At 45.7% G+C, this 22,394-nt stretch overlaps 1 protein-coding gene across 8 annotated transcripts in view; it reads left to right on the top strand.

The window, feature by feature from the left end:
- TACC1 (transforming acidic coiled-coil containing protein 1) overlaps positions 1-22,394 on the top strand; it is an 86,844-nt gene that overhangs the window by 58,426 nt on the left and 6,024 nt on the right. For 5 of the 8 annotated variants that reach the window (XM_084760297.1, XM_084760296.1, XM_084760294.1 and 2 more), the window contains 9 exons: positions 1,834-1,894; positions 4,948-5,068; positions 9,076-9,128; positions 10,751-10,876; positions 12,207-12,283; positions 14,512-14,555; positions 16,704-16,864; positions 17,570-17,676; positions 21,568-21,688. In XM_084760297.1, the coding sequence (XP_084616423.1) occupies positions 1,834-1,894; positions 4,948-5,068; positions 9,076-9,128; positions 10,751-10,876; positions 12,207-12,283; positions 14,512-14,555; positions 16,704-16,864; positions 17,570-17,676; positions 21,568-21,688 (871 nt within the window). Of the gene's footprint in view, positions 1-484; positions 521-1,833; positions 1,895-4,947; positions 5,069-9,075; positions 9,129-10,750; positions 10,877-12,206; positions 12,284-14,511; positions 14,556-16,703; positions 16,865-17,569; positions 17,677-21,567; positions 21,689-22,394 lie in introns of all 8 variants that reach the window. The other 3 variants (XM_084760293.1, XM_084760292.1, XM_084760290.1) reach the window with 1 other exon arrangement.

The raw sequence follows: 22,394 nt of genomic DNA, 5'->3' as shown, positions 1-22,394 counted from the left end.
TGACGCGTTGTTTCTGTGTGCTGTACAATTTCAGGCTCGGGGGCGGGTGTACTTTTCTCCTATAAATTTGGACATAAAGCATTTCTTAGTATTTGTATCAATCTCTGCGTCATTAAAGATCTTGTTACCATTCATTTGCCAGGGCTAACTTTCCTGAATATGACTTTTTAATATTTTGAGTTTTGGCATTTTGTTTGTTTGTTTTGAGACTAAGTCTCACTGGGTAGCCTTGGCTAGCCCAGAACTGCCTTTGTAGGTCAGGTTAGCCATGAACTCCCAGAGTTCTGCCTGCCAAGTGCTGGACTTGCGGGTGTGCACCTCTCTGCCTGGCTTTAATATAATATTTTTAACTTGTATCTCACACAATATCTAAGAAGTATGCAACTTTTACATTAGCCAGCCAAAAGATGAACGTTGTAGTTTTCACATAATTCTTTCCCATCTGTGTGTTTCTTTTCTGTCTCTAATTTTGATGATGCATCAGGACTACTGAGCAAGTGAAATTTCTCTGTTTTCTGTTGTAAGTACTGTTGAAGGCTCTGTTTGACCCTGGCGGTCTCCCCGCACCTCTGCCCCAGAGTCTCTCCTCTGCATGTCGGCTTCTGTTTGGCCTTCTCATTATTTTGGCCTTCTGATAATTTTTTGCGTTTTATTTGCCACATCTTAGTCAGCTCAGCCTTGCAATTATCTGTAGCTAGAGGAGTGGAGATTGCTTTTTCCACCTCTGGTGCAAAAAGCGTGCGCACCCCTGTCTTACTTAGCATGTGTCATGTGGCACTTTGAACTAAAAGCTGGCTTCGCCTCAGTCATACAGCGGTGATCTGATGGACTTTTCTGCTATTTAATGTTGTGAATAATTAGATTATTTATTTATTTATTTATTTATTTATTTATTTTTTGTGTAGGATGAGGCTGATGTCTTAGGGCAGGTAATACATTTTACTAAGTAAACTTAAGTTTGGTGACTCTTAGAACATTAGAGAAAGAAGACCATGAATTAGTGACCCTGTACACTCTGGTAATCTGTAGACTTTGTTTTCCTTTTTTTTTTTTTTTCCATGATAGGAAAACAAATTGGAAAATCTTTTTTTTTCTTTTGTTGGTTAGAGTGGTGTGTTTTTTCCTGAATACGTTAAGTTCATTAAAACACATGAGAAGCTATAATAATCTTGTGATCACAGATTATGGACTAGTCTGAAAATATCAGATGGCCGAGTTTTCCTGAGTTCTGGGCATTCCTTGCAGAGTACATGGTCCTTTTTTTTTTTTTCCCCCTCTCACTTTACTAGTAAAGAATGGTAACAATTTGTTTACTTTTTTTCTTTGATCCGTTCTCTTGGCCATGTTCCTTTCTGTAAGCACCCAGGTCTAGACTGGAGCTGTCTTTGAGATTCCTGTAGCTTTTAGTGCAATAAAGAATTTTCAAAGAATCTGGTCTAGCGTGGTAATTTTTCTGATGACCGTCAAAACCAATCGAGTAAAGGGTGTAACCAACCCCTCTAGCTGCTGAGGCTCTTCTTAGAGGTATTTTTTGGGGGTTTTGGTTTGTTTGTTTGTTTGTTTCTGTTCTTGTGCTGTATGGTTAAACACGTGGGGCTCGGAGTTTGGTCCGTGGCGATCCCTAGAACCAAATGAGGTGGCCTTGCAGGAGAATGAGCCCGCTGCTGAGTCTCTAGGGTCTGCTTTGTCTCCGCAGCTCAACCATGCAAGTGTACGACCGTGTGGTGCTATGCGCTTTGGCTTCTGTCCCACACCCTGTGTTCTGCTTTGTCTCATACCCGGAGAGTTGTCACTGGGATTCCAAACTGGCTTGTTTGTTCCTCTCATTTCTAGGAGTGGCTGCAAGGTGAAGAAATACGAAACACAATCTCTGGATTTGGATGCAGGCTCTCAGGTAAGCCTGTCCCGGTAGCCAGAATTGGCTTGTCCCTTGGGGGTGTCTCAGTAAATAAGGAAACTAGTTATTAGATACTAAGTGTTCTAAACGCATCCAGGAAGACCCCAAAGGAAAAGACAAGTCCGGGCCTGAAGACACAGTTGAGTGGTTAAGAGCACTGGCTGCTCTTCCTTCCAGAGGAACCAAGTTCAATTCTCAGCGTCCACATGTCAGTCCACACTGTCTGTAACTCCAGTTCCAGTGCTGGGACACCCTCACACAGGCATACATGCAGGCAAAACACCAGTGTACGTAAAATAAAAATAAATAGGGCTGGAGAGATGGCTCAGAGGTTGAGAGCACTGGATGTTCTTCCAAAGGTCCTGAGTTCAATTCCCAGCAACCACATGGTGGCTCATCCATCTATAATGAGGTCTGGTGCCCTCTTCTGGCCTGCTGACTCAAATGCAGTCCAAATACTGTATAAATAATAAATACATAACACTTAAAAAAACAAGTAGATCATTAAAAAGAAAAAAAAAAGACACAATGACCTTTTCTGCAGCTGAGAGAAGAACAACCTTATTCTAGTGTATCGGCCCGGTGTGCAGCTCTGCAGCTCAGCATAGATGGCGTGAAGTGTCAGTGCAGCTCTGCGGCGGTAGCTGACTCTGATAACTGCATAGCTTACTTTTATCTTTGGTCTAAAGCTTAGACGGCTTTCCAGTTTGTTGCCTTCAACAAAGTGGAGGAGCTGAAAATAAGTCTAAAGCTAGATGGGAAAGTGTTGAGAGTAGAAAGGCATGTGTGGTGCGGCCAGGCTTCCTTCTACCCTGCCTTGTCAGTGGTAGAGCTTAGTGTGGCCCTGAGTGCTTCCTACCTGTGCTAAGTATAAAGATGGAACCCAGGAATTAAATTGACAGTGACTCCTATTTCATTCCATGATATACATACATGAATATATGGAGTGATTAAGAAACATATAAAACCCCTAAAACCAGAGCACACAGTTCTGACTAATGTAGCCTTCATATATATATATATATTTGGACTTTATTCCAGCTGATTATAGAAGCACAGAGTGTGGGTTAATAGAATGTGGCTAAGTCAGCTTCACCTTGTGCAGTTTGTGCCAATGACTTGATGTAATGCAGACGCTTTAAAAGGAGCTGGGGGAGTTGGCAATTACAATTATTTTTTTAACTGTTACAAATATATGGGGAAAAATCTTTCCTCAATTTCACCAAAGCATAAACCGAGACCCCCCCCCAAAAAAAACAAAACAAAAAACAGCTGGGCGCACTGATGGCTCAGATGTTAAGAGTGAGCCCTGGTTGTTCTTCCAAAGGTCCTGAGTTCAATTTCCAGCAACCACATGGTGGCTCACAACCATCTATAATACGATCTGGTGCCTCCTTCTTTTGTGCAGGCATGCAAGCAAGCAGAACACTATATAAATAATAAACCTTAAAAAAAAAACTTTTAGTGTTGGGGCTCAGTTGGTGACCTGCTTGCTATGCAGGCATGAGGGCCTGAGTTCAGTCCCCAGCACCTAAGAGAAAAAACAAGAAGCAGCAATGATGCCTGCAATCCTAGGGACAGGGAGGTAGGTGCAGATGCATCCCTGGGGCGAGCTGGGGAGGTAGGGGGAGGGAGCATCCCTGGGGCGTGCTGGAGAGGTAGGGGGTGGGAGCATCCCTGGGGCGTGCTGGTTAGCCAGCCCAGCTGAACAGTTGAGAGCCAGCTGATAACTTCTTTTTTTAAAACAGTAGTTTATCTGTTCTTGAGGATTTCTGCATGCGCAAAAAGTATTTGGATGTTATTCACCTCTGGATTCAGAGGGAGAAAATACTGTAAATTTATGACATTAAAGAACGTGTGTGTAGCTTTAAAGTGGGCCCCAGGCTATCAAATCAATAGAGTAACTAAGCGACATTAAGCAAGCTCAGTGTTTACAATATGCCAGTTATTAATGATAGTCACTTAGGAGTATCTGAATATGGTCCCAGAAAGATCATTGGTCATTATTTAAAATGCTCTGACAATTTTTAGATGTAAGAACTTTATGCTGAGAGCTGGGCGTGGTGGCGCACGCCTTTAATCCCAGCACTCAGGAGGCAGGGGCAGGCGGATCGCTGTGAGTTCGAGGCCAGCCTAGTCTACAAAGTGAGTCCAGGACAGCCAAGGCTACACAGAGAAACCCTGTCTCCCCCCCCCCCCCAAAAAAGAACTTTATGCTGAGTGAGGCACAGTGGCGAATGCCTGTAATCCCAGTACTGTGGAAAGCAGAGGCAGGTAGATTGAGGCCACAGGGTTATGTTGCCACCCCCACCCCTGCCCCACGAAGTCAGAAGCTGGCTTTTAGACCCTGAGTTCTGTTTCAAAATAAGGGCCTACAATTTATTTTCTAACTATGTTCCTCCCTAGAGGTTCTCATCTGAATATGCCTAAGGGAAAAGCAGCAGCATGTATAAATGCACATCTTTGAGTAAAAAGTTGGTAAATAGAAGGGAATTTGGAGGTAAATGGGCCAAACTGTCTCCTCCAATACATCTGCTGATACTGAAATTTAAAAGATCATAAAAATATCAAATGGGACAGGCGGCGGCACACAACTATAATGTCAGCACTTGGGGAGGCAGAGGCAGGCAGATCTCTGTGGGTTCGAGGCCAGCCTGTTCTACAAAGTGAGTCCAGGACAGCCAAGGCTACACAGAGAAACCCTGTCTCAAAACAAAACAAACAAAAAACCCCCAAGACAAAAACAAACAAACAAACCAACAACAACCTTTATGCCATGCAATGAGGTGAGTGTGCTTGAACAAAGGAAGAGTATGCCCAAGACAAACCAGAAACGCTCATCTCATTGCTCTTGATTTACTTTCATGTTTAGATTAGAAAAGCTCAACTTTTAAGATTTCAGTCCCAAACCACAGAAACAAGCTCTAGAAACAACAGCATTTCGTGTTTGCACAACTTTCTCTGTGGCAAACCCCAAGATAGCATCGTGTGGTCTCAGCCAGTGGCTGCCCCTCTGAAGGACACGATCTTCTCTCCCTTGCATTTCCCAGGATGAAGGCCCCGTGATCTCGCAGGTCTCTGACATCCCTAATAGGGACGGCCACGCTACTGATGAGGAAAAACTGGCGTCCACATCACGTGATCAGAAATCAGCTGGGGCAGAGGTGAAAGGTGAGCCAGGGGAAGACCTGGAGGACCGAGTGTCCCCATGTTCCCGTGTCTACCGTAATCCACGAGTTTTCCTCCTCAGGAGCAGGTACAGAAACATAGGCATGCTGGAAGGCCCAAGGATGTCACCTGAGGGACATTTGGGGTGCAGATCTGTACTTCCTTCTTCGCTGCAAGAGGTGCACAAGTGCTTACCACAGTGCTAGGCACAGACTGGGGAGAACTGCAGAGGGCGTCTGGGAGATGCTGATTGAATTTCTCTATTGTTTTGCATCAGTAAGGTCAATCTTAGTACGGTGGCCTGTAAACGTGTCCCACACGTGGCCTTTTGGGATTGTTAGGCTCGTTGCTTACCTTCCAGACACTAGAACATGGTAGTTACAGCACTGCTCTCTGGCAGTCTGCGTTTCACTATCCTTCAGAGGAGCATCATTGTTAAGTACATTGATCAGGCCACCTGACCAGCCCAGGAAAGCATTTTTGTCCTGATTTGCAATATTTATTTTATATAAGGTTCTTTTTGTTTGGTTGTTTCTGTCTCTGCAGTACTGGGATTTGAATCCAGGGCTCTGTGCATGCCAGACAAGCACTCTGTCACCAAGCTCTATCTCCAATTCTTTTGTAGATGTTTGTAGATGTATGTAATCATGCCAATATAAAAATAAGTGTTACAAAGTTTAAGAACTCTAAAGTGAAGGCCAGTAAACAGGAAAGTATAGGGTTTGGTCTTGATTTTTTTGTTTTGTTTTGTTTTTTGTTTTGTTCCTGATTTATTACTTTTGATGTTGTTTGAGACAGCTCTACAGCCCTAGCTGGCCTCAAATGTGTCGTAACCCTCCAGCCTCTACTTCCCCCGTGCTGGGATTCCAGGCGCATGCCACCATGCCTAGGGTCTTAACTCCTTTTCCTTTGCCATGACAAAACACCACAACCAAGACAACTTAAAAAAGCAAGCATTTAATTTGGGGGCTCGGGGTTCTAGGGTTAGAGTCCAGGACCATCATGGTGGGGAGCATGGCAGCGAGAAGGCAGGCTTGGCGCTGGAAAATTGCTGAGGGTTTATATTCTGGGACAAGCACCACAAGGCAGGAAGAGAGGGCACCGGCTGGGAAAGGCTGGGCTTTGAAACCTCGGTGAAGCTGGGAATCCACCTAGACGCCTCCTCCAACAAGGCCACCCCTCCTAGCCCTTCCCAAACAAACAGCACCATCAACTGGGAACCAAGTGTTTAAATATTTGAGCCTGTGGAGCCATTCTTACTGGCCTCTCACTCCCTGGGCGCCATAGGCTTGTGGCCATATCATGATGCAAAAATACATTCAGTTCAACTTCAAAAGTCCCCATGGTCATTCAGTCTCAAGACTCCTTAAAAGTCCAAAGTCTCTTCTGAGACTCCAGGGAATCTCTTAATCGTAACTCTTGTAAAATCAAAATGCAAGTTACATACTTCCAACACCCAGTGCACAGAATATACAGTACCATTCCAGAAGAGAGGCAGGGAGGGACTCAATGAGGAAATGGCACACTCTGGTCCTGCAGCTCTGTGTGTGGTGCCCTAGGGCTTTGACGCCTCTTCCCTTCTCCTGGGTGGCTCCACTCCCCATCTGCAGCTCTCCTTAGCAGATGTCCCATGCCTCAGGCATCTTCAGCATCTTGAGGTCTTGAACATAGTCCAGGCCTTACTTTCCCAGCTTCACGCAGTGGCCGCTCAGGGCCGCACAGCTGCCCTCAGAGGCTTTCCTTAACCTCAGAGGAAGATTCCACACCCCTTTCTTTACTCTCGCGCCCTTCATAACTCTAAAGCCAAAACCACGTGGCTGTTGCTGCCTAATTGTGCTGCTGGCCTTGGAATGACACGGGCCCCCTCCTTGAACTGCATCAGTATAAGCTTTGATTTATTGATGCCTTCCAGGGACAGATAACACCTCAGGTTTTTTCTTTTCACAAGTTCCAGGATTAAGCTAGCTAGGGTCTCACTAGGAAATGGAGGCATGCTGTAAAAGGGGCTCTATTCCATTTTTACTTTTAGCACAAGCCATGGCTCCAGCATTAAATTAACTGGTGTTATTTTTCTCCCCTAACTATAATGTTAAATAGTTTGCCTTACTTTCTCTTTTTATCATCGATCAGCGGAGGGATCGCTAATAACCATACAGCACAATCAATATTAGACTGGCCTGAAATCTCTGCCAGTGAAACTAGCCCCCAATATTTCAGTTTCGCCTCAGGCAGATTTTCACAACAAGCGCAAAGCCAGGCATGTCCTTTGCCTAACTGTCTACCACAAGAATGGTCTGTAGGCCAGCTGCTGACAGTGTCCCCTCTGAAAGCTCTCAAGCTAGGTCTCCGTAGTCCACATCACTCCCAGCACTATTGTTTTCCAAGCTCCTACCAGAATGGCCTGTTCAGCCCCTGTTACAGTGTTCAGCCACTTTCCAAGTCCAAAAGTTCCAGAGCCTTCCACATTCCTCCAAACCACACCTACATGGTCGGGTCTGTCACAGTAGGAGCCCACACCCTCATACTAGCTCCTGTCTTTGGCTGCTGAGGTAGATGGAGACTGACCAGTACCTATGAATCCCTTAACACCCTAGTCAAGAACTGAGGCTAACCTGGTCCAGCGCTCTTGCTCTTATCATTAAAGTTAAGTAGAGAAACGCAACAGATCTGATATGGAGAGGCGTGGGAAGGGAAAGAAACGGCGGGAGGGACACCCCAGGAGAAAGAGAGACAGATGACATGGTGGGGGGGGGGAGGGTAAGGGATGGACAGAGAGAGGGAGGGATATAAGGTGGGTTGGTCCTTTATATTTGCTTTATATTTGTGATGCAACTGAAGGGCGCACATCTGGCGGCAGCAGGTGCTGAACAACCTAGGAGCAGGTGTGCTAACACTTACTGTAGGATTGTTACATCGCTCTGAAAAAAGATCCTTCTTAATGTCCCATGTCACCCATGTGCTCTTAAGCTTTGTTCACTGAAAGTTTAGAATTGTGGTCTAGGCAAAAAAACACTAGTAAAGATTTGAATCATTGTTAATAACAGTTTAATCTGCGAAACTTTTTGGTTTTTCAAGACAGGGTTTCTCTGTGTAGCCTTGCCTGTCCTAGGCTCACTTTGTAGACCAGGCTGGCCTCGAACTCACAGCGATCCGCCTGCCTCTGCCTCCCAAGTGCTGGGATTAAAGGTGTGCGCCACCACACCTGGCCATACTCTGTGAAACTTTATATAGAGAGAAATTTTAAAAAGTCGTGACCTGCCACGAGCCCAGGAAGCAGGCGGATGGTCAGAACTCTGAGCAAGTTACCGCTTGATCCCTTCCCTGATCCCCCATTTCAGTTTCCATTTGTGTTAATGTCTATGCTACGTCTGATGCCTGAGACGTTCAGCTTGCAGAGAGGAAGGGCTCACAGTAGGTTGTGCTTTAAACGTAGAACAGATTTAAATGAACCGTTGGGACACTCACACTAGTGTTTTAAGTATTGACTGAATAGTGTTTAAATGGTGCAGTGTAGTCCTCCACGTCTCACATCCCCTCTCCCCTGGCCTGATACTAGAGTAGGCCTGATAACAAGGAAACAGAAGGGTATGAAGACCACAACAAACTTGTTTTTCAGGTTTGAATTTAAGGCTTTTGAATTTTATCTGCTACATTAGCTATGGCGGGGAGGAGTCCTTCTAAGCCAGAATGTAAATGTTCTCAGATTTGGTTGGAGGGCTTCAGGGTTACGGGTAGTTTCCTCTTTCTGCAATCAGCTAGGCTCAGTACAGTTCACATGCTAAACTTCCAGTGGACACAAGGGGGCAGACTTGCCACCCTTTCTGCACCAGCCAACACTTTCAACACCAGGGTTCAAGAAAAAGGATGCTAGCCAGCACAACCTCCCAGATAGATGTCTTGAAGCTTTGTGTGCAGTTATTCTGGGCCTGTGCTGGGGTTGCCTAGCCCTCGCCAGGAACAAAGGGACCCACTCCTTGGGGTAAGTATAAAAATGACTCTCTGTGTTTTAGGCATCGAGAAGGAAACATGCCAGAAAACGGAGAAAGAGGAGTTGGCTGTGCATGTAAGTCCCCAGACCTGGAGGGTGGGGGCGGCTTAGGTTTCTTTCCGCCTTTGTGTGGGAGCTCATGCTGATTTGATAAATAAAATATAGTTAGTCTTATGTATGGCTGCCTAGGTGGCTCAGCAGGTAAGAGCGCTTGCTGCCCAAGCCTGACCACCATCGCAGCACGTAGGGGTGAAGGGAAGAGTAGACACGCCAGGGTTGTCCTCTGACCTCTGTGTGCATGTGTGGTACACATGCCCACACTCACACACACATACAGAACGTATACAGTTTCTTCATCCACAGAACTTACCATTTATACCTAGTGTTCTTTCCAACCCCATGTGACTATTTGACACGTTGAACTGTTAGTCTGAAGTGACATGCCTTGTATAATGTGAAGTGCAGCCAGCCTCTGAAGACTTGGTACACAAAAAGGGACTATTTAGTAAATGTCTTGGCAACTTCTTATACCGACTGACCCCCTAATAAGATAGCATTTTGGGTATGTTGAGTTAACTGTGCTATTACAATCAAAGCCGGAATAGTAGTTCACACCTTGTTTGTTTGTTTTCTCGAGATAGGGTTTCTCTGTGTAGCCCTGTCTGTCCTGGACTTACTTTGTAGACCAGGCTGGCCTCGAACTCACATCGATCTGCCTGCCTCTGGCTCCTGAGTGCTGGGATTATAGGCGTGTGCCACTGCGCCGGGCAATAGTTTACACCTTATAATCTGGTGCTTGGGAGGCTGAGGACGGAGTAAGGATGGCTCCAAGTTCAAGACCATCCTAGATGACATAGCAAGTGTCACAGTTACATTTCTATTGCTGAGATAAGACAAGGCAACTTGAAGAAAGGGCTTATATAGGGCTTAGAGCTCCAGAGTCTGTGATGGTGGAGCAGGCGCAGATCTGAGTCTCGGAGCCAGAGAGGGAAGGTCAAAGATCAGACAGATTTGCGGTGTCTGACTACTGAGGCATGTAAGCTGGTAATACATAATAGAATTGTTGCCAAAATGGTTAAACAGGTACATACAAGGCGCCAGTATGTGAACAGAAGGGTTATCACTGTTCTTGAAAAACTATTTGCATGGGACACATCTCTAGAAAATACCAGAAAAATGAGGCATTGAGGCGTTCTTTCTTTTTTTATAACTTATTTTTATTTTATGTGTATTGGTGTTTTGTCTGCATGTATGCCTGTGTGAGGGTGTCAGATCTTGGAGTTATAGGCAGTTGTGAGCTGCCTTGCGGGAGCTGGGAATTGAACCCAGGTCCTCTGGAAGAGCAGTCAGTGCTCTTAACCGCTGAGCCATCTCTCCAGCCCTGAAGCATGTTTCTTTTATGCCTGGGATTCTCTGGTAACTGACCACTTGACAATTATGCTCTTTATTTTCGTAAGAAGGAAGCTTTCCCAGGGCATCCGTTCCTACAACATAAGCTCACCCAGTTAGTGATTAGAACCCTCTTCTTTAGTATGTACCGTAACTAGATGGCTTATTTAAGGCTACCCTTCTCCTGTTGCTTCTGCAAGCACGTTTTTAAAGGTCTTGATCTGTTTTGTGCCGAGGAAGTTGTTGCCGGATATTTGGGGTCAAGTAGCGGGACATGGGCCATGTTAAATGAAACCCCTGTCCCACAGGGTCTGCTGGAATCCTCTTCAGAAAAGGCCCCCGTGTCCGTGGCCTGTGGGGGTGAGAGCCCCCTGGATGGAATCTGCCTCAGTGAAGCAGACAAGACGGCCGTGCTCACGTTGATCAGAGAAGAGGTAAAAGTGGGCCTTTTCTGTCTGCAGAAGGTCCTATCCCTGTTGACTCGCCTCGCCTCGCCTCACCTTGCCTCCTTTCCTCTGTGGCTGCCCGCAGACTTGGGCACTGGTGTTGGTGTTCAGCAAAGCCATGCACTGTGGTATTTGTAAGATTTGTTTACTTCTACCCTCCGCTTTACCATGTGTGCCCATGCCAAGGAGTTTTGGCTCCCCACTTTCTGTATTGTGGTCCTGAAGAGCGCCTGTGCCAAACAGACTATCGCTACAACTCGAAAACACGAATGGCCCATCACTGGTTGGCCGCCTTCCTCTTCTGTCACTCTGTGCTGTCTTTTTGCATTTAGTTTTTATGTTTAAGATCCCATGCTTTTTAATAAATAACTTTCCTTTTGCAGCACAGTATAACTCGAGAAGCATTTCAGTTACAGGGTTCCCAAGGCTTTATGAAACAATGCTGCACTGCTAATTGGGGATGCCAGTTAGTCCAGTGGTCAGCACCTGAGAGCCGTGTTTAGGAGACTCAGAGTCTTGTCAGTGAGAATGGCGTTGTCTTTCTCCCAAGAGCTCAGATTGAGGGGACAACGTAACAGATCAGAGGAGAGCTGTATCTAGCCAACTGAAGCACCCAGGGAGCTCCAGGGCTGTTCGTTCTTTCTTTCTTATTTATCTTTATTTTATGCGTATGTCTAGTACCCATAGAACTCTGAGGGGAACTTCTGATCCCCGAAGCTGGAGTTAAGGCAGTTGTAAGCTGCTGTGTGGGTGCTGGGAACTGAACTCAGGTCCTCTGCAAGAGCAGTGAGCGCTCTTAACCTCTGAGCAATCGCCATCTCCCCATGTAAGCACAAAAGTACAAGCTGTGCAGGTAAGGAAGAAGGGAGGCCCTGGGGTATCGTGACGAGGGGAGAAGGGGGACCAGCCCCACGGTCTAGTGACAGGAGGGTCCCGCGGGTGCCGCTCGAACCCTGTGCGGGGCAGACAGAATTGAGACGTGGAGTGGAGAATCCCCCACTGCAGTTGTTGAGAGCATCTCACCTTTGAAATCAGCTTCTGATCAGGGTAGCGGGATGTTCCTGTACTGAGGGATCACACAGTGGGGTGCACCCTGAGCCCCTTTATTCTGACTCAGAGAAATCACTACAGAAAAGGAATGTGCGGCACATGGCTGTAATCCTAGCACTTGAGTAGGATGTCTATGAACATCATATACAAACACGGAGATGCACTGTGTTCCTAATGTTAATTGAATTTCTGTATCAAACTTGGTCATGTGTTACTTTTCAGTTTCCAATAGATTGATGAGGTAAAACAGAGCTTTATTATTATCTAGATAATCACTAAGGAGATTGAAGCCAATGAATGGAAGAAAAAATACGAAGAGACCCGAGAAGAAGTCTTGGAGATGAGGTAAGGGCGGTGCTGGGGCGGGGCGTTCAGGTGCCTTTGTACATCTGGTTTAAAGCAGCAGTGCTTTCTTGTCACAAAAACCAGTGGCTGACGATGTGAGGGCTTTGCTCTCTGCACCGTACTTTGAGACTAAAAGTGTCAGTGCAAGCCAGGTGGTGGTGACATACACCTTTAATCCCAGCACTTGGGAGTCAGAGGCAGGCCGCTCTCTATGAGTTCGAGGCCAGCCTGCTCTACAAAGCAAGTCCAGGGCAGCCAGAGCTATACAGAGAAACCCTGTCTCAAAAAACCAAAAAAGGAAAAGAAAAGAAAAAAATGTCAGTGCGGTTTGGGCATGGGGGTGCACGCATTTAACTCTAGCAGTCTAGAGACGGAGACAGGGGCAGGTGATCTCTGAGTTTGAGGACAGCCTGGTCTACATATCAAGTTTTAGGCTAGCCAGGGCTACACAGAAAGACTCTGTCTCCCAAAAAAAAAAGTCAGAGTTAGTTTTGACTAGTTATTTATTCAAACACCATAGGTTTTTTTTTGGGGGGGGTTATTTAAAACATCAGAATCCATAGGACTCATAAAAAGGTATATAATCAATTGCCTTTTAAAAAGAATAATAAAGCTGGGCATGGCGGTGCACGTCATTAATCCCGGCACATGAGAGGCAGGCGGATCTTTGAGTTTGAGGCCAGGTTGGGCTACAAAGTGAGTTCCACGACAGCCAGGGCTGTAACACAGAAAGAATAACCGAAGTCTATTTAAAAATATCCATTTGGAATAAAGAGTACTAAAAACATACTAAAACATTCTATGATGTAGGTATTGAAATTAGTGGAAGCAAAATTAATGGGCTTTCAATCAAAATCTTTTAGCCATGGTGACGATGATGGAGGAGACTCCATCCTGTATCCCTGCACTCTGGAAGCAAGAGGGTTGTCCAGAGTTTGAGGCCAGCCTGGGCTGCAAAGCAAGTTTGAGACCAGTCAAGACTACACCTTTGGCTCAGAGATTTTTTTTTTTAAAGGCCATCTTTTTTCTTCTTCCTGTCCAGTCTAGAAATGTATGAGTCATTACCTTACTAAAGAACAGCTCAAGAAAGAGGAGAAAGTGTGAGCCTCCCCAGGGAGTGCTGGAGTGCTGAAGGGATATATTAAACATGACCACTGTAATTTGTAGATTCCCGTTACGTGGTTTTGGAGGACTTCCTGGTTGGAGGCCCAGGGCTGGGCGTAGGACAGCCCTACCTTTAGTGAGCTTGCGGTAGCCACCATAAGGAACCTGGGCTCAGAGTCCAGCTTGGTGGACACACTAGTGAGGGAGGGCTTCGGGAAGATCGCCCAGCACCTGGGGAGGGGGGGCGGCGAGGGTCAGAATGACAACACTTCACTGAGTGCAAGGCCAACTCAAGGGCGCCATCTTTAAAATCTCTCAATAAGTGGAATTTTTTGGGGGGAAGTATACGAACTAAAACTTGTAACTGAACCAGAGGGGGAAATAGCACTTAGAAAGGTAGGTGGGGCCGGTAAAGGCTGAAGTGGGAGTGGATCTCACAGGGGAGCCCGGAAGAATTTGAAAAGATTGTCTTAAATGGTGCATAGAAAAAAGTGAAAGACTAAAAGGCCACTTAGCTTGAGAGAGACTACAAGACAGCTCTATTTCTAGCACCAAAGACGTAGTTCTTTCTCATCTTTTTTCTTTTTCTTTTTCTTTTTCTTTCTTTTTTTTTTTTTTTTTTTTTTTTTGGTTTTTTCAGAAGGTCTCTCTGTGTAGTTTTGGCTGTCCTGGACTCGCTTTGTAGACCAGACAGTGAACCACCTGCCTCGGCCTCCTGAGTGTTAGGATTAAAGGCAAGAGCTTCCACGTCCAGCTTTCTTTTCTTCCTTTTTATCTTGTGCTAAGAACATTTAATCTTCCAGAATTTAGTAAACTTTGTGCATATAAAAGAAAGTAGCCAGATATGGTGGCACATGCCTTTAATCCCAGCACTCAGGGAGGCAGAGGAAGGTGAAATACTGTGAGTTCGAGGCCAGCCTGGTCTACCAAGCAAGTCCAAGACAGCCAAGGCTACGCAGAGAAGAAAAAGCAAAGAAGAGAGGCAGAGTGAAGGCGGTAGTTTATATATGTGTTTTATATTTTAATGAACTTCAGACAGCACTTCTCTGATTTCCATTTTTTTAAAAACCAAGTTTTATTATAATAACTATAATAAATTATAATTACTTCATTTTCTTGTTCAGGAAAATTGTGGCTGAATATGAGAAGACCATTGCCCAAATGATTGGTAAGAGAAAGGGTTGTTTGTTTTTTTGTTTGTTTGTTGAGCATGGGCCATACAACCTGTCAGAGTCTGCTCAGGTTGCCATAACAACAGGCACTGGTTTCTTACAGTTTTGGAATCTGTGGAGCCCAAAGCCAAGGCTCTGGCAGATGCTGTATCTGGACGGGCCCATCCCTCTTGGTGCCTTCCCACTTTATCACATCGTTCCTGAAGGAGATAGCTAGCTTCCTGGAGTCTTAATTTTCCTGATTTATTTTTAAAGATATATTGATTTATTTTTAATTTATGTGTCTGTGTGAGTTTTTATGAACCACGAGAGGACATCAGCCCGTCAGCTGAGGTGGTTGTGAGCTGCCTAGGATCTGAGCCTGGCTGTTCCACAGAAGTAGTGCGTGCTCTGAGCTGCTCAGGCATCTCTCCAGACCCTCTCAAGCTTTTTACAAGTGATGTGCCATAATTGTAAGATTGTGGTGTGGTGATTTGAACACGTGTACAGTAGCTAGTGATTATGCTATTAAAGCTAGCATTCTCATTTCCTTAAACACTTGGAGGCAAATGCATAGCAACCGCCCCCCCAACACACACACACACACACACACTCAGGAGGCAGAGCAGGCAGATCTCTGTGAGTTCAAGGCTAGCAGGAAGTTCCTGGCCAGCCGGGGCTACAGAGAGAAACCTATCTTTAAAAAAAAAAACAACAACACATCTGTCGTTTGTTTGGAAACGATCAAATTTCTGGTGCTTGTTTTGAGTCAGCTCACTTAGCTTCCACATATGGTAAAGAACATTGTGTATTTGTCTTACTATATCTGGATTGTGTATTTGTCTTACTGTATCTGGCTCGTTTCATTTAACACAGTATTCTCTCAGCTGGGGTCTCTTCTCAAAGGGATTCTGTCCTTGTGACTTGTTTCCTGCGTTAGGTTTCTTACCATTGACCCAAATACAATGCTAAACAAAAGAGAGAGGACTCATTCTGACTCAGGGAGTTCAGTGTGTAGTCACTAGGCCGCATGTGCTTACACAGAGCACGGTGATGGTGGGACGGTGTGGCCAAGCAGGAATGAACGAAGGCAAGCTAACACCCATCGATGACGCACTGGAGGATAGCCTTGAACTCTGTGTAGCCCAGGCTGGCTCTGAATTCAGTGTTCTTAGCTCCATATCCCAAGTACTAGCTAGCACTTAGTGAGTCCTTCGACTGCCATGATTGTAAGTTCTTATGTCCCTCCACCAGACCCAGTACACCTAGGTAACAGTGACCGGATTGTCTGTATTGACTTTAACGCCTTGTTTAGTTGCCAGACTCTTTCATGACTCTTCTCTAACCTTGTAGCGTTTGGGTACAAAGAAGATTTATTTCCCCGCTATCCACAGCACCAGCTGCCTTCCCAGCCTAGCCTTGGCCCTGGCTATCGGTTCCAGGCTCTCCTCCCGAGAAGCCACTCTCTCTGTTAGTGGTTGTTTTAAAAATGTGTTGTAGTTCCTCTCTTAACCCAGCTAGCACACAAGTAATTGAGACTGGACTATTATATTTATTTAATAAGCTTTACAGCACAAGAACTGAGCAGCACTAATCTATTTTTAACCCTCGAAGCTAATCTTGTTTCCTCCCATTGTAAATCCTGGAGCTACTTGCTGGTATGGCTTTCTCTGCTCCAGCTGATCTCTTCTGGACCCCTCCTGTGGCTGAATCCCCCCCCCCCTCCACCTCCCTCAACCCCACATCCCTCCCATTCCCCTCCCCTACTGCTGGCAGGAAGTCCAACCCTATTCTCTTCCCTGCTCAGTCATTATCAAGCCTCTTTATAGACATATCAGGGAATAATTGGGGAGCAAAGTTTAGACAGGAGATTCTCAGAACAAGGATTGCAGTCAGGTATGCGGGGAGGGGGACACAGAAAGGAGCGTGTCATCTTTACACAGTGCGCAGTAACACTATGCCTACAGCACTCTGCCTGTGAACACCAGCTGTGTCTCCACCTCTCCCACCCTGCTTGCTTCCCCATCGCTTGTCACTGTGTGTATCCTCCTACTAGAATATGAGTTCTTGAGAGTGGGGGCCCATCGGCCATGCCCCCCTTTCCAAGAACGCTGTTTGGCTCACCCGAGTTGGTGTTAACATCGTTCCCTTTGACTTGACGCCAGAAGATGAGCAGAGGACAAGCATGACGTCACAGAAGAGTTTCCAGCAGCTGACTATGGAGAAGGAGCAGGCGCTGGCCGACCTCAACTCTGTGGAAAGGTCTCTTTCTGATCTCTTTAGAAGATACGAAAACCTAAAAGGCGTGCTAGAAGGATTCAAAAAGGTAGTGTGTCCATCCTGGCCTTGTCTCTGGGTGGTGGTATGGTTCCTTGCCGTACGTCAGAATGGCAGGTGGCCTTTTCTGTGGGACCAAGTGCCATTGGGCTTGTTCCTTTTTGGTATTAGTAAAAGCTGAAGAGTCCTTAGTTCACTGAAAAAAAGCCTAAGTCGTGCACTACAGAAGAAATGAAGTGGGGTCGTTCAGTTGTGCACCATCATTCAGAAGTATTGCTGAATTCCAGTCCTGGTAGGTCTGACACAGGGCCGTGTACACGAAAGGCTAAGCGAGTCCAGGACAGCCAAGGCTACACAGAGAGACCCTGTCTCGAAAAACAAAAACAAAAACAAAACAAAAAATTGCCATGAACTATGAATTAAATGCATCCCAGTTAGCCGAGTGTGGTGGCACTCGCCTTTAATCCCAGCACTCTGGGAAGCAGAGGCAGGTGGATCACTGAGTTCGAGGCCAGCCTGGTCTGCAAAGTGAGTCCAGGACCGCCAAGGCTACACTGAGAAACCCTGTCTCCAAAAACAAAACAAAACAAAAAAGGGCATCCCAATAAGCAGGCTTTCCTTGGGGAAAAAAAAAAAAAAAAGAAGAAAACAGAAAAAACCAAAACCAAGACCAACCAACAACCTTGTGATACATTGTGGGGGAGGAGAAACAGAAAGACATACACTCTTGTTTTGAATTTTCCCCTTGGACTAGAATGAAGACGCCTTGAAGAAGTGTGCTCAGGATTACTTGGCCAGAGTTAAGCAAGAAGAACAGCGGTACCAGGCCCTGAAGATTCACGCAGAGGAAAAGCTGGACAGGTGAGCGCTTATAAATGCGATGCATCTGTTCTCTGTTGCAGGTGGAAGTAGACGCCTTTGTTTCTGCAAAGCCGTACACTCACACATTTGCTTTCTGTCTTTCTGTTTACGACTTTGTTTATGTGTGACTCCATTTATCCCCGCGGTTAAAACATCACAAAGTCTATAAAAAGGTGTGTATGAGCCGGGCGTGGTGGCATGCGCCTTTAATCCCAGCACTGGGGAGGCAGAGGCAGGCGGATCGCTGAGTTGGGGACCAACAAAGAGAGTTCCAGGACACACAGAACAAAACAAAAAATTGTGTATCAACACCCCACCCCTACCCCCCAAAAAAAGATGTGTATGTGCACACACAGCCTCCCTTCTTAACCCTTAGCACGTCAGGCTTGGGATTCTGTGTGTCTCCTCATGCATACATTCTAGTCAGCTCCGTTTCTCTTTCCGTGTCTGTGAGGACCTTCTCCCTGGCGTGTCTTTGTTGGAAGGTCTCCTTCTAGGCGGCCCCTCCTGCTGTACATGTGGTTATTAAACTTCTCCTGGTGTGGAAGTGCTGTAGTGAGGAGCTGGGGACCAGCGGGCAGGTGGGGTTATAATAGTCATAAATACTTGCCACTTGGCCTCATTAGACATACAGCAGCACATCTTTCTGCAGTGTACGGGAGTGTCTGTTTTCACTAAAGCCCCGCCAACCGGTCCGCTTTTAGGTGAGCTTCAGATGTAATAGGTGAATAGCTTTTTGTGGGGTTTGGCAAGCAACATGCATTTATTTTGTTCAGCGTAGTATTGATTTACACTTAGTAAGATTAAGTGTATATCAGCAGCTTTTAAAGCACCTACTTACTACAAGTGACTGTTCTTTGTCCTTGCTGTTGGAACCTAATGAGTTTCATATGTTAGGGCACCATTTTTTTGTGAATTGTAATTCATTTTCCCAACTTACTAGTTTTTTGTGTGTGCTGACCCTGTTTATGAAGGAGAGAGTGAGTGTGTGTGTGTGTTTTAGGTTGTTGCTGTTTTGTCTTTAATGTGCTGGGGTTGAGGTGTGCGCTAGAGAAAGCTACACTGTGGAGCTTTTTCCCCAGCAGGCAGTGTGCTCTGATGTGCAGAAATAGGCTTTGTTTCCATTTTTCTGAGTCGGAAGTCTTCTGGTATAGTTCAGGCTGACCTTGAACTTGCCTTGGCCCCACCCCACCCCACCATCTCTCCCCTCCCCCCCAGTGCTAAACTTAATGGCATGTGCCATCATATCCAGCTCAGAAAAACATACTCAAATGTGGCAAGAGTCATTACGTTTGCAGTTCCTTGAATGCCTGTCATGGTGATTAAGACTTCCCTATTTTAGGGGGAGAGAGTATTTTTCTAGTTTTTCCTTCTGGTGCTTTTATGACTTTAGATTTTCAGTCCTGAAGTTCAACAACACATTTTGGAAATCACCCCAGGGAAGGCCCTATCCCCTTCCCCTTTTTAAAAAGATGAAGTCCCGATGTGTCCCCCTGACCGGCCTGGGACTTGTCTGATACTCACGGAGATCCTCTGGCTGGGGCTAAGCGACACGGGCTGCCAGTCAGCTTCCATCCTAGCTTCTAACTGCCAAGTAGCAGAGTTTGTCATTCTGTGGCCTGTGTTCCTATCTGTGAAAATGTCTCTGCGCTCCACCTTTGTCTGACCTCTCACTCAGGGGTCTTTGTGTGCCCTTTTATTGTCTTTGTGCTTTCACAAACTACCCCAAATGTTTTGCTGTTGCTGCTTTGAGATGTCAATCAAAACAGCCTACGCCCTTTTCTTGTAATAGCACATTAGAGCCATTTCCACATTGAAATACCCAGCTCAGTCTAATTCCCTTATTAGAAGGTAGGATCTCTTGTAAAAGTTTCATTTGTTATTTTATGCATATGTTTTGCCTGCGTGTATGTCTGCATTACTTGCATGCCTGATCCCTATGGAGGCCAGAAAAGGGTATTGGGTCCCCTGGAACTGGGGTGACTGTTCCAGGTGGGTGCTTAAGGTGGAATCTGGGTCCTAGGCCAGAGCAGCCAGTGCTCTTGACCACTGAGCCAATTCTCCAGCCACCGTAGTGTTCTTTTTGTTGTTGTTTGTTTGTTTTTGAGATAGAGTCTCTCTGTGTAGCCCTGACTGTCCTGGACTCGCTTTGTATACCGTACTGGCCTCGAACTCACAGAGATCCTCTGCCTTCCGAGTGCTGGGATTAAAGGTGTGCGCCACCACTGCCCAGCTTCACTGTAGTGTTCTCTACTGATGAAAGTTTTGATTGGTTCAAATTTTCCCTGTTGAAAACAGATGTTTGCAGAGTATTTCTGTGAAGAATTACCTAAAAATAAATTAAAATGTATTTTAATTTTTCTTCATTTCCACACCATGCCCCCATCCTTCCCATAGCATATGATTCTGTTTTTCTTTGCATTCTTAGGACAAGACCATAAACTGCACTGTTTGACCACAGAAAGCTCAGCAATAGTGTTGTGGGGTTTGACTATATCCAACATAACTCAAACACCAGGTCAATGCAGATCACAAAAATCAAGCTGCTGCTACTCAGTCAGGGCAACAGAACAGACTCTAGAGCTGAACTGCAACCCTGAAGGGACACTGTACAGCATATTTAAAGAATGAAACCTGGACAGGGCTAGAGCCCTGTCCAGTCATATTTTGACATAATGGGCTGACTAAGGGAGTTTCCATCATTCAAGATAGGCGTAGGCTCCTGGGCCCGGGAACATGACCTCAGTTGACCCTGCCAGCAAGATGGAGAAGTTGCCCTTGAGATGGCTGGACTCAGACAACTGTCTCCTTACAAGTTGCCCTGAGACGTCTGCACTCAGACAACTGTCTCCTTATCAACAGAAGCTGTTCAGCTACTGGGAAGTCCCCACTCAGTTTCTCTCTATGAATAAGTGAAGTCTGAAAGCCAAATAGTAGTGCTTAGAATAAGGTTTGGGTTTTTTGTTTGTTTCGTTTTGTTTTGCTTCAGACCCTGACCCTGACTCCCTCCCCTCAGCCACAGAAAAAGCTTATCACTTTAATTTGTATATCTCTTATTGCTGGTGAGGTTTTAGCATCTTTTTATCAATTGGATGTAGTGATGTTTTCTCTCAAATATCATTTGAGAGGGCTGTAACTCACAGACATAGGTTTCTCTAGTCTGTGTTTAGGGCAACAGTTGTTGACAATGGGGAAAAAAAACAAACAAACCTGGAATTACTGCATATGAGAGCCTGTCAGCAAGGAAATGCTTAGCCTACAGTCTAATAAGAAAGTTAGAGGGACTGGAGAGATGGCTCAGAGGTTAAGAGCACTGACTACCCTTCCAAAGGTCATGAGTTCAGCAACTACATGGTAGCTCACAACCATCTGTAATGAGATCTGGTGCCCTCTTCTGGCCTGCAGGTATACATGCAGGTAGAATACTATACACATAATAAATAAATCTGAAAAAGAATATAAGTTAGAGGCATGGATGCTTTGATACAGAGTGGCCTTTATATACCACTTAAATGGAAAAGGAATTTTGTTAAATGACTCCAGGATTATGTGGTCATGTCCAGAGTACTCGGGTCCTCCATTGTACAAGAGCCTTTAAAAATTAGGATTGTACAAAGATGAGGTAATTCCATTTTCTTACAAAATACAAAATTTGAAGGGTATTGACTCTTCCCCCTGGACATGCTATGGAAGTGTGCTTAACAGCTTCATCTAAATTGCATTTTGTAAGTCACCAATTCTTGCTTTTCCCCAGACCAGAGGCTGTCCTTTTGAATCCGTGTTTTTGTGGAAGTCAGCAGTTAGTATCCTTGTCTCTCTGTCCATTCCTAGCGGCTAACTAACCATGCGCTTTGTATCTTTTCTGCAAACAAACCCAAAATACCATCACAGAGCCAATGAAGAGATTGCTCAGGTTCGCGCAAAGGCAAAGGCTGAGAGCGCAGCTCTCCATGCTGGGCTCCGGAAAGAGCAGATGAAGGTGGAGTCCCTGGAAAGGGCCCTTCAGCAGAAGGTATGCACAGGGTCTGTCGTGGGCGGGTCCTCCTCTGCGGCCTTGGTGTGCTCAGCATGTTATCCCTGACCTGGGAGAAAGTGGTCCTGCCCTTTTCACTCAGACACTCCAGCCAGCTCCATTATGAACTGATTCAGGGGATACACATCGCATTATGAACCCAGGGTAAGGGGAGCCGTCAGCCACAGGTGGGGGTCACAGGCAGAACGGTGTGTTTTTAACAGTGTTAAATGTCCCCTGGACATTGGTTTTTGTTTTTAAGATTTTTAAAAATTCTGTATACGAGTGCTCTGTTTTCATTCACACCAGAAAAGGGACTTAGACTCCATTACAGATGGTTGAGAGCCACCATATGGTTGCTGGGAATTGAACTCAGGACCTCTGGGTGAGCAGCCAGTGCTCTTAACCTCTGAGTCCTCTGTCCAGCACTGGACATTGTTAACGATGTTAAATGTAAATGTTGGACACTTGGACACTTAGTCAGGGCTACAAGGAGGCTGCGTTTCCGTTGCCACCGTGAGCTGTTTCGTAATATGTAAAGCGGCTTTTCTTTCCTTGCTATATAGATCATCAGCTCTCAGAGCAGATTTGTACATGGCTGTTGTGACTTGGAGCTGTAGAAGCCTGGGAGTGGGTGGTAAAGGCCAGAAATGCTTTCCCGAGCATCTTATAATGGGTAGGTCAGCCCAAATCAAATCCCAGCCTA

This window comes from Acomys minous (assembly GCF_964271855.1).
Source record: "Acomys minous genome assembly, chromosome: 15".
Lineage (NCBI taxonomy): Eukaryota > Metazoa > Chordata > Mammalia > Rodentia > Muridae > Acomys > Acomys minous.
Note: the sequence above shows the minus strand (reverse complement) of the source record. Positions and strands in the feature narration are given on the sequence as shown.